General features: G+C 38.8%; 1 protein-coding gene across 1 annotated transcript; it reads left to right on the forward strand.

The window, feature by feature from the left end:
* The first annotated feature begins 5,410 nt into the window (after window positions 1-5,410).
* LOC127535008 (cytochrome P450 2F2-like) lies at window positions 5,411-11,842 on the forward strand. The gene is made up of 11 exons (XM_051951687.1): window positions 5,411-5,597; window positions 6,354-6,516; window positions 6,980-7,132; window positions 7,241-7,401; window positions 8,517-8,585; window positions 8,719-8,823; window positions 9,248-9,383; window positions 9,956-10,041; window positions 10,286-10,387; window positions 11,148-11,289; window positions 11,375-11,842. The coding sequence occupies exons 1-11, from the start codon at window positions 5,436-5,438 to the stop codon at window positions 11,560-11,562; spliced, it is 1,467 nt and encodes a 488-aa protein (XP_051807647.1). The 5' UTR covers window positions 5,411-5,435; the 3' UTR covers window positions 11,563-11,842.
* Window positions 11,843-12,401: the final 559 nt, after the last annotated feature.

Below are 12,401 nucleotides of genomic sequence, written 5' to 3' on the forward strand. Positions count from 1 at the left end.
CATAGAAGCCAAGATGGCGCTGTCCATGGAAAGAGCTGGCTATATTCCATTAGATTATTGTTTCTTCTATTTTCCGAAGATTTAAAATACATACCTCTGAATGGTGTCGGCGTTGAAAAGCGGAATATTAGACGTCTACATATTGACTTTAGTTTATAGCGATTATGTCTAATAAAATGATTTTAGTCCAATATCAAGAGATCAGTTCTGCAACAGTTATTGTTTTAAATAAATAACTTTGGATAAAATTAATTTGTTGAAATTCGGTCTATAAGCGATATCGCTTAACGGCTATCATAAATGGTTTAGTTCAGTGTTTGGAGATCAGTTGTGCAACATGCATTTATTGTTTTAAATCAAAAAATATTAAATGATGGATAAAATTCTGTTGTCTATATTCGGTCTACGTCTAAATGTTGAAACGCAGTAGAGATTTAGACGTCTAAATCTCTGATATATTTAGACTGGACTGTATATTGCTCAACGGCTATCATAGTTATATCAGTTCAGTAGTTGAAGTTCAGTTCTGCAACATACAGTTATTGTTTTAAATAAAAAACTTTCGAATGATGGATTTAATTCAGTTGTCTAGATTCTGTCTGTATCTAGACGTTGAAATGCGGTAGATATTTAAACGTATAAATCTCGGCTAAATTTATACTATACTGAATATCGCTCAACGGCTATCAGAATTATATTAGTTCAGCATTTGGAGATTAGCTATGTACCTTAGAGTTGTTTTTTAAATTAACTACTTTTGAATGATGGATTTAATTCAGTTGTCTAGATTCGGTGTATATCTAGACGTTGAAATGTGGTAGATATTTAAATGTATAAATCTCGGCTAAATTTATACTATACTGAATATCGCTCAAGGGCCATCAGAATTATATTAGTTCTGTATTTGGACAACAGTTATGCAACATGCAGCTATTGTTTTAAATTAACAACCTTTGAATGATGGATTAAATTCAGTTGTCTAGATTCGGTGTACATGTAGACGTTGAAATGCGGTAGAGATTTAAACATCTAAATATCGGATATATTTATACGATACTGAATGTCGCTCAACGGCTATCATAATTATTTTAGTTCAGTATTTGGATATTAGCTATGCACCTTACAGTTGTTTTTTTAAATAAATAGTTATAGAATAATTAAACTACAACGTCTAAATTCTGTGTAAAAACAGACGGCATCTCGATGGTTGAAATTAGGTCTAAAAAAATCTAGACGTCTATTGTTCGGTGGGAAGCTGACTTCTTGCACACTTGGAGCTTTTCCAAGTAGTATGGCAAGTCGTGACTCATAGGGTCACACTACAGCTCTCCATGGCAGAAAGGTGGTGATTGTTCTTTTGAAATATCTAATTTGAAAAGCACCTTATCAGAGTGCAACTCCAAAACAGACGGTCATCCACCTTATTAATTCATGCCAATGATATCAGGTTTCAACATCGGATGGACTTGTCATGGCAACTCATTTTCTTGTTTTGATGATGAAACAGACAAAAGTGAAATGCTCTTGCATCATATTTTAATATGATGTCCCATTTACATCTTTAAAACGGGAGAATTGAGACAGAAACACTACACAGGTTTATATAGTCTTATAAACAGCTTTATCTGCAGTGAACCTTGTATTTGCAATAAAACCACTTTGTTGTTCCTTCCCAGCTGAGGAAGTCTTATGGAAATGTCTACAGTCTGTTCATCGGTCCTAATCTAGCTGTCGTCATCAATGGGGTGAAGGCCATGAAGGAGGCTATAGTGGCCAAGGCGACTGATTTTGCTGGACGACCTCAAGACCTGTTTATTAATGATGTCACCCACAGGAAAGGTAGAATAGACATTTTGTGTCATTAAATGGGTGCAGCTTTTATTTAAGCATTGGGGGGAACTGATAAGTGGTTACATAAGTATTCACTCCCTTCAAGTTAGCATGTAATAGATGCACCTTTTGTCACAGCAAAAACTTCAATAAGGGTGGCCTAATGAGGTCCATCCATCACTTGATCCTCATTAGGGTCGCAGGTGGGCTGGAGTCTATCCCAGCTGACTTAGGGTGAAGGCATGGGAAACGCTGGACAGGCTGCCAGTCTATCACATAGAGACAAACAAGCACACTCACATTCCCACTGTTGAAGAAATTTCCTCAAAGCCCTCATGAGAAATCTTTAGTATTCCGGTATACGGTGGCCTTACCAAGACAGAGAACTGTCTGTGAAGGTATCCAGATCCAAACATTTTCAGAGTAAAACATTTTATATAGTTGGTTAGACGGTTGGGACGGGATACGATGTAAATACAAAAATCTTCCACAGTGGTCACTTTGCATAGAGTCGGTAGAGCTGATATAGCTTTGTTCTCAAAAAAGAAAAAATGATATTTACTTCGTAAAATGCAGAAATGTGAAGGCAGAACTGAAATCAGATTAATGCAGTCATATAAACAAATTTATCAGCATTTGACGTTGTATTTGTAATAAAACCATTTTGTTGTTATCAAGACTTGTGTGGTGTTCTATTACTTTGGACTTCCTTGCAATGATATGGCGCTCTCAGTCACACTCAGGGACTGCAAATGTATTCATTGTTGCCTTCACTGATACCTGACTGGTGAACCTGAACTTTATAATCTGGGGTGGCCATGAGGTGAGTGAGGAATTTCATGAACTGTTGTGAGCTTTGATTATCATGGTGACTCAGCAACATTGTAGCTCCCGGTCCTTTTATGTGATTGCTTCATATGTTTTTGGTGTCAAGTTGTCCTTTGGCACACTTGGAGTGTGTCCAAGAAGTACTGCAATACATGCACTGTGAATTTTTTAAACTTTGATTATTGATAAGCTATAATGTGTGATAGAGAGTTTTTGCATAGAGCTCAACAATATGTGGATGAAAAGTCATAGCTTTGTGTGCTCAGTCTGTTTCTCAGGGCTTTGTTGCTTTGTCACATTATTACTCACTGCATTTTTTGTTGCAATATAAAGTTCCACAGGTCTATCAAAGCAGCACAACCATAGCTTGAAGCAGACAAAACTCAAAAATGCCTTCTGTTAAGAATAAGTTTTAATGTTCTAAATTATAAAATAAAAATAATAAATACTGAAATTTGCTTATTAATTTACAAAACTTGAAAAAAATGGGACGAACATGCACAATATTATTTGAAGCGCCCCCAAGTGTTATCAATAATGGGTAAACAATGGAAGCATACATTCAATAGATATTTTACTCTATGGAATACCAAACATTTTGAAGTAACAGAAGACTCAGCTGTTTCAGTCTCAGTAAAAAAAACAAAAAAACTGTTATTTTGCATGGATAAAAAGAGAAAAAAGATTTAAAAAATAAAAATATATGTATTTATATAGAAGCTGTTGTGTTGTATGGCATCATTTGCTCAAGTTTGCCAAGCAAACATAATTGAGGGAATTAAAAATCACATCCAGCATCTAAAATTTATCTGTCATTGTTTAACCCTTGCCACCCGAAAGACGCTCTGGAGCGTTTTCTTGTTGCGCCGCGGTAATCAAAACAAAGCAGGAAAATGAAGCGTCGGCGAGTCTCCCTTTAAACGTGTGCTAAAAGTACAGATTTTGAACTTTCTACCAGTTTTTGAATCATGTTGATCGGCCAAGTAAAACCAGAGATATGATCAATAATAAACGCTACATTTTTTACCGAACTTCACCGGAGCTATTTCCAGCGTCTTTTATGCGCAGCGAAATTTTTAACTTTGGACTCAGCAGAGAGTCCTCTCTGCTGAAAGCATCTGGTGAGAAACACAGACCTTTGGAGTTATGCTTGGTGTAGGAAGGAAAATGTGGACCAGATTTTCACAAACCTGGCGTTCTCTGGAGTAAAAACGCGAACTGGATTTCCCCAAAGGTGACTGAGAAACTTGAAGCTGAGTGACAGAGACGCTCTGACGGGGAGCGGCCACACAGACACGCCCCCAGTCTCTGTGTTCATAGTAAGAGAGTGGAATGTTCTAGAAATACACAGAGGAGAGATGGCCAAAGTGCGGATTTGGAACTTTCTATCATTTTTTATTTTTTTTTTAGTCAGGTGATAGTTATAACTCTTTGGGAGAGCAGCACGTCCTTCACTGGCTTTGGCCACAGATCACTCTCTCTGCTAGACACCAAAGATGCACAGAAAATGAAGATTTTGTTTCAGATGTAATATATTACTGCTACTACTACTACTACTACTAATAATAAAATAATATAACAATAATTATAATAAAAATAAAATAATAATAATAAAACAACAACAATAATAACATTCATAATAAACATATTCTAGCAATGGAGAACACCAGGACTCTGGATTCTCCCTGTGGTCCTAAAGACTGTTTCTATTGTTTTTGTCATTGTAGAGATTGTGGTGGACAGAAAAAGCTTTTTGGAATGGTACAAATTCATTTATGTAAAATTTTATTGTGACTCCTCATGATTTTGTAAATAGTTGTGCAAAAACGCATAAAAAATTCCTCCATTTTAGTGCAAATAGTGGTATATAACTGTGTTAACTGCTAAATTTGTACATTATTTTATGACAAACAATTTATATTTACATTATAAGTTCTGAAAAAGATTCATTACACATGTTTATGGTGTCCACAGCAAAAAAATCTAACTTTTTTCTGCTCGGATTTTGTATTTTTTCTGCTATTTTAGGTCAAGTGTGTCCATACATTATATCAAAATGTCTAAATATTTATAGAATCACACAGGTGAGGTTGTGCTGAAAAAAAAGATACCAAGCAAAGCAAGATCAACAGCTTTTAAGGTGAAATATAAAGGTAAAATCAGAATTTGTCAAAAACGGACCTAAACCCCCCTCGGGCCCTAAGGGTTAAATCTGGATCTAACAGAAACTTCAAAATATCTTTGGAATCTGCAGCAGGTACAATCTGTTATTTGTGCCTTCTTCAAAAGATGGTAAAGGAAGTAAATTAAGAAGACTAAACTTATCATGGTTGACCATAAATGGCCGGAACAAAGTCATTTTACTGTGTGGTTAAAGCAGGGTTTTATAGCAAGTCAGTGTGTTTGATATGTTTGATGTGGTCACAGATGAGAAATCCATGACCTGCCACTCTGTATTGTGCTTCAGCATTGCCTGTGTTTCTGGGGCAGGTGAAAGGATTGGAAATGAAGCTTCTTTAGGTGTGAATGGTCATGGTGCTGATGTGATTACATAAATCTGAAATCGTCTTCAATGGAACACTTACAGTCCACATGACAGTAAACACAGACACCAACAATTCGCTTCCTCTTGGTCCGAAAGGTCGTCTGTGTGTTTGATATAGTCACTTACTTGATACAGAGGCAAAGTACACATCCAGAAGAGGCAGGGCTGTGGACAGGGACACCCTTTAAAAGCAGCCACTTACTCTTTTCAGGTTGTTCTAATCTATCCCACCATGTCTCTCTCAGTCATTCTGCTGTTGCTGTGCGTTTTCTTCATCGTCTTACTTCTCAGGCCCAAGAGGCCCAAGAATTTTCCACCAGGACCTGCTCCTCTGCCTATACTGGGGAACATTCTGCACCTGAGCCTTCAAAACCCTTTGAAGGACTTGGAGAGAGTAAGAAACATGTTGCAGTGAATGATGTTGCTGTGTAAATGCCTCAAAGTGTTATAATGCCCACAGAATCTTTGCACTGCATTCTTAAATGAGCTCAGGCTCCTGTTGTTTTTATATGATTGTGCAATATGTCATTGACACACAGTTGACTGCTTGCAAACTTTGAGCAGCATGGCAGGTCGTGCACAGTCGGCTTTTATAACTTTGACTGAGAAAAGTCACAGTGAGTCAGCTCATTAAATGCCTGCAATGATCTGAGGCAACATATATTGATAAATGTGCAGGATGAGATTTTAAAACTGCCATGTGTGAGTGCACCACTATATATGGTCCACGTCATTAATTGACATCTGTGTAGGTAAAAGTAAAATGCTACTGTGCCACATCTTGGTATGATGTGACAGTTTAAGTCTTAACATACAAGAGAATTAAGATTATAATGTTTTGAGATTGATGTTGTCATATAAACAGCTTTATCAGCACTGAACATTGTATCTATAATAAAACCACGTTGTAGTTGTCAATAATTGTGTGAAAGTCAATGAGGTATGCTGCATTGTTTTGACTTCATTTTCTCAGTGTTTTTATTATTACTGTGTGATACTCATTCTAAATACATTCCGTTTTCATCCATTTACTATCATTTGCCATAAACCCCTGGAGGACAATAAACTGATAAACCCCTTTAAAAATAATCTCATTTTAAAGGTATGATACATGCTTTTCAACCACTGACTTAATGTTGTTCCTTCCCAGCTGAAGAAATCATATGGAAATGTCTACAGTCTGTTCATCGGTCCTAATCCGGTTGTCTTCATCCACGGGGTGAAGGCCATGAAGGAGGCTATGGTGACCAGAGCTACTGATTTTGCAGGACGACCTCAAGACCTGTTTGTTAATGACCTCACAAAGAGAAAAGGTGAAGTTAAATATGACACACCTTTGGTGCACATTTTATTTAAACAGTGGAGGGAACTTATTAAGCAAGGTGTAGATGTTTAAGCACTTTATTTTCTACAATACAATCAGTACACATGTTGGCATGATTTACTCTTCAGTCCTCTTTTTGTTTGGGGAGGTAAGCTCTCTAAATGTGCATTAGCATGTCATCACATCAGTGATATTAAATACATGAAATTATTTTACTTAATTTACAAACTCTACAGCTTTAATCGCTCAGATTTCCAGTCATTAACATTTCAAAACTTTCTACACTTTCAAAACATATCACACATCAGTGCTTCTGACTAATTTTTAAGAATTCTGAATGTCCTAACAATGGTATTGAAGCCAACTGAAAATACAACATATATTGGCTGCAACAGATGAGAACATCAATCAGATCTATTGGATATATCTATATGCTGCTTCACCTGTTGCAGGAGTAGTTTTTGTAGATTATGGAACACACTGGAGGGAGCATCGTCGCTTTGCTTTGATGACAATGAGAAACTTTGGCATGGGGAAGAGATCAATGGAGGACAGAATTCATGATGAGATTCAATACACCATGACAACACTGGAAAAGAGCATCGGTACGTCATCTGTGGGTCCACACAACTGACTTTTGTATTGCGCTGTTGTTTCTCTCATGCTCTTTTATGCTACTGTACAAATGTTTGCTTGCTTTTTCTCTTTTACAGGCAAAACTCTGAGTCCTCAAGTGATGTTTCATCATGCCGCCTCCAACATCATCAACCAGGTTCTTTATGGTACACGCTTCGAATATGATGGTACCTTTATGACAGAAACTATTCGGTGCTTCACTGAGGTTGCCAAAATAACCAATGGACCATGGGCGATAGTGAGTAGAAGCATGTTTCTGAGGTCATAAATCTGAGGGAAAATAATATTTGGAGGTACTGTTTGAAAGCATGTGAAGCAATTTCTGTGTATCATTTCAATGTGTGAGTGGATTGTGCAATGCAACTTAGGGTGCTTTCACACATACGCCTTTTGGTCCGCTTAAAGCGGACTGGAGTCCGCAACACCAGCAAGTTCGTTTGGGCTGGTGTGAAAGCAGACCAGATGTTTTTGGTGCGGACTAAAGAACCGGACCGAGACCACCTTCGAGAGGTGGTCTCGGTCCGCTTCTATGTGAACTCCAGTTCGGTTCGCTCCTGGTGAGAACACAAACCTGTCTCCATTCGGACCAGCTTGATGGCGCAGCAGACTTTTTGGTCTACGGAAGCTTCCGTAGCAACCTGCACAGGGAATTTTGGGATAACGATAACGTCTCGCAATGCATCTTCTCCGTGCCAAAGACGACTGTGTCATGTTCTCGTACCGAATGCGAGCGTCATGCTGGAACAACAGCAGTATTTGTGCTTGCTGCATAAAGCAATGATACGAATATATGGCAACAAGAACGAACAGGAGAGCATAGTTCTTTGTTAACAAATAAATCTCGATCCATGGAATAAAACACAGCCTGTTGTTTTCTGCCGGGATTTTTCCCTTTTCACATGCTGCGCCAATCAGCGTTCACCTACGTCATCTAAAACACCTTATTTTTATGAACAGCGCCGCCAAACGACTGGGGGGAGATATAACATTCATCGTAGTTGGTTCAACTGCGAAAACACGGGTGTGAATGCGAACCGAACCAGATGAAATTAGCAAAATTGTGACAACTTTTGGGTCCAGCAGGTGTGAAAGCACCCTTACAAAACTCAGACCTTCTTTGACTGGCTCTACAGTTTCTGACAGTCTGCAGATTGGATGATCTGCAAAATTAATCCTGCAGTGGACTTGTGGTTCTCTTTGAACTTCTTTAGAATGATTTCTGGTTGTACTTTCTGTGTCAAGATTGTTACTCTGGTCCTTTAAAGGGAATAACTGAGGATAAAATGATTTGCTCAGAACAGAGAATGTGAACATTCTGATTCATACATATTAATGCTTTCTCTTTGTTTCCAGCTGTATGACACTTTCCCTGTTATCCGTAACCTGCCACTGCCTTTCAGAAAGGGCTTTGAGAATGCCGAGGTAAAAATCACTCAAACCACAGGCGTATATCATAACAATCAACACATATACTCTAATATGTGTAATATGTTTTCAGTGAAAAGAAACAATGGTAAGGTTATATAAACTTTGAATGATGACTTTTGTTTTTTAGACTGTGACAAGCCTTCTACTTGGCTTGTTGAATGAGCACAAGAAGACCAGAGTCCCTGGAGAGCCACAAGACTTAGTTGAGTGCTATCTGGATGAAATGGATAAGGTATCCCTATTGTAGATGACACCACCTTTCATTGTGGTCACGAGTTGACTCCTTTTGCCTCAGAAAGGCAGAGAGGACTTAGCTGCCTCGACCCCGACCAGTTAGACGAGGCCTGGGTGACTGTTCACAATGTGATTGTACTCTTCATAAAGCTATCTTTGGAGAATAATGAGAATAAATAACAAATCTGCTCTTTAATTATCTTTTCTTAAAAAACTAGAAAACTATCAATCAACTCTGCTTGTGTCGAACGCTCTGATTGGCTGTTCAGATTTCTACTTTACATCCTGTACCCTTTACATATAAATAAAAGTCTGACAATAAAAATGGAATCAAATGTTTTTAAAAGTGTGATTGTCAGTATAATATAATTACATTTTACCTCACTTGCATCTCTCTTACAAAGAACACTCTTTTGTTTTAGAGACCAGATGACCCTTCATTTTCAGAGGACCAGCTCAACAGGTTTGCAGCAGATCTTCACTTTGCTGGCACTGACACAACCTCCAACACCCTGCTGACTGGTTTTCTTTACCTCATGAACTACCCACACATACAAGGTATAACTGCACACCCAATCATGGGTTTCCCCCCTTATTTCACTGACTCTGTAATTGACCCATTGTCTTTATTAAATTTTTATGTGTTCATAAGAATTACAGACACCCACTTCCATACTTACAAAACAGGGTTCAATAACTCCATTTGATCCTCTGGCCAATTTAAGCAACAGATCTTACGTGACTGGCATTGATCAAAACCTCTGAAATTCATTTTGTCAAAAAACATAAGCTTGTGTGTTACTTCCACTTCCTCGTTGATTTTTAAATACCTTTGTTTACTTTAACTGAATACTATATGGCATTATAATTGAAAATATGATTTGAACGACTGAGGTCCATAACTTTTTGAAGTACCCACATAAAAAACATAGGTTGAAGGGAAACAGAGACTGAATTCCATTCAGGTATTTCACAAAGCCATGCAAGTATGTTACCATGCAACATACTAGGACGCTGAATGGGAAGCAGTGATTTTTACCAATTCATTTGACCCCTTGACATTTTGTTGTAATCTCATTGTTTTGTGAAATATGGAAAAGAAACATGAGATATTTTCTTTTCCACTTCAGAGCGATGTCAGCAAGAGATAGACAAGGTGTTGGAAGGGAAGGATCGGGCCTGTTTTGACGACAGACATAACATGCCTTACGTGCAGGTACTGTACTGTACCCTGTTCAGACAGATTTAAGGTGCGCCTGGGCTTGAGTGCCACATCTGTTAAATCATAATGCAACGTTAGCTTAAGGTTGGAGATACAGAAAATCGGTGAATTTGGAAATCCATTGTAATCACTGTACATTGCAGGTAATTCCCCTTACTGCAGCTGTATTGACCTGAGCTCTTGGGGCTGAACTTCTAAAGGCCTGCATTGTCAAATGTTGAAACCTCTCTTCATACAGGCTGTGATCCACGAAGTGCAGAGGATGTCCAACACTGTTCCACTCAGTGTCTTCCACTGCACAACGAAAGACACAGAGCTTGCAGGATATTCCATTCCGAAGGTAAGACGCAACTGGTTAAATAGGTTTTGGTGACAAAGACAACAAAGTTAAGATCATCTTTTACCTGGGTAGGTTCTTAGTCATCCAGGTCATGGTAATCCATAAGAACTTCAGGAGCAGGAAACTGCACTTTTGGTTCTTGAAGACTTTTCAAATTTTATCCAAGAGGTTTCTTCAGTTATAACTGACTGAAGGAGAGTCCCAGATGCATATTCCAAAAAACAGAACAGATGGAACAACATTCTCACACCTTATGCCTCTAAAAAGGTGAATAAAGTTGTGGTACAATAGAGTCAGCTATTCAGGATGAAGGTTAGTAGTCCATCTGCATCTCAAGGACAAGGGCCACTCCTTAGAGGACAGCAATGTTCACATTCTGGAGAGAAATGGTGTTTCAAGAGAGGAATGAAGGAATCCATCTATATTAAATCGAAAGAGGTCATCCATGACACCACCTTTCAGGTACTTTTAATACAGTCTTGACATCTCTCCCAAGAAAGTTTGGCCACCATGAACACCTTGAGTCATTCCTCACCTGGAAGTTTACACTGTGATTTATGTGAATCTTCAGTTTTTAAACGGCCATAAGCCATATGAGTTATAGGTGATGATATGTCTTTGACTCCCCATCAGTCTGAGAAAGCCTCCTGAATGAGCAGTGAAATGTCTTCAAAAACCAACAAGTGAATTCCAGTTGCCTTCTAGTGAACCACTTTAGAGCATCTTATATACCTTTTTTTCCGGTTTACTTCCTCCTCAGGGTACAACGATCATTCAGAACCTGACCTCATTGCACAATGAGGAGGGACAGTGGAAATACCCTCATGAATTCAACCCTGGAAACTTCCTGAATGACCAGGGAGAGTTTGTTAAACCAGAGGCCTTCATGCCTTTCTCTGCAGGTACAAGAGCATAAAAACTCTATCACGCTTGGAGTGACAGTCACAGATGGGATGAATCAAATGAAACTGTTTTTTTGTTCCTCAGGTCCTCGGATGTGCCTCGGAGAGGGCCTGGCTCGTATGGAGCTCTTCCTCATCATGGTGACTCTGCTGAGGAAGTTTAACTTCATCTGGCCTGACAATGCAGGAAAACCAGACTACACGCCAGTCTATGGCATCACTTTGTCTCCCAGACCTTATCGCATGAAGGTCCAACTCAGGTCATCGGCATGAAGCGACCTTAAGACACAGCAGAAATAGTGCAGACAGAAAAACTGACTCTTTATAGCTGTGAATCCCCAAATCATTCAATTAATTTGGACCTATTATCAGTCTCAGTATTAATCATTAAGTACACTGTACCATATTGACACAAAATGAGATGATCATGACAAGAAAACGTTCCATTTTTCAACATATATGTGGTTCAACTGTTTCCGTCAATGTGAACCATACAAGCTTTGCTGGTTTACATGAATGAATTGAGAAAACAAAATAAACCTTTTTACTTTAACGCAAATGTTTCTGGTTAACATTTTTTTTTGCTCAAGTTCATCCAATGAATGTATTTACTGTATCAGGCATGTTATTTGGTCGCGGAGCCGCGAAAATTCGCGTATCGAGGTATCAATTTTGAGACCCAACGTGAATCGCCCAAATTCGATGAGAAAAAAAATATAGGGTGTAAGGGGTATAGGGTTGGATTGCACGTAGTTGTCAACAGTGCGCTGGCAAAAGCACGAGTTGGAAACAACGATTGGAGAGCATAATCGAAAGTTAGATGTAGCTGGGAAAGCGAGGTGCATGGTGTGCGACGATGAGACAAAATACAGTGACAGAGGATGCCAAGCGCTGATAAACCACATGAAAACGAAAAATCATGCCAGGAAATTGTACGAAAAGCGCTCCAACCACCAAATGCCCAGCATTTTTTTCACCCGGCGGAGGGAAGAAACGCGACAATAGGACCAAACATACCGGATCAGTAGTGTGTACTTGCAACCATAGACATAATAAAGACTAGACGCCGCTCGGGCTGCTGCGCAGCGAGAAATACGGCCGCCCTCTTGGTC

The sequence above is a fragment of the Acanthochromis polyacanthus genome, chromosome 8 (assembly GCF_021347895.1).
Source record: "Acanthochromis polyacanthus isolate Apoly-LR-REF ecotype Palm Island chromosome 8, KAUST_Apoly_ChrSc, whole genome shotgun sequence".
Classification (NCBI taxonomy): domain Eukaryota; kingdom Metazoa; phylum Chordata; class Actinopteri; family Pomacentridae; genus Acanthochromis; species Acanthochromis polyacanthus.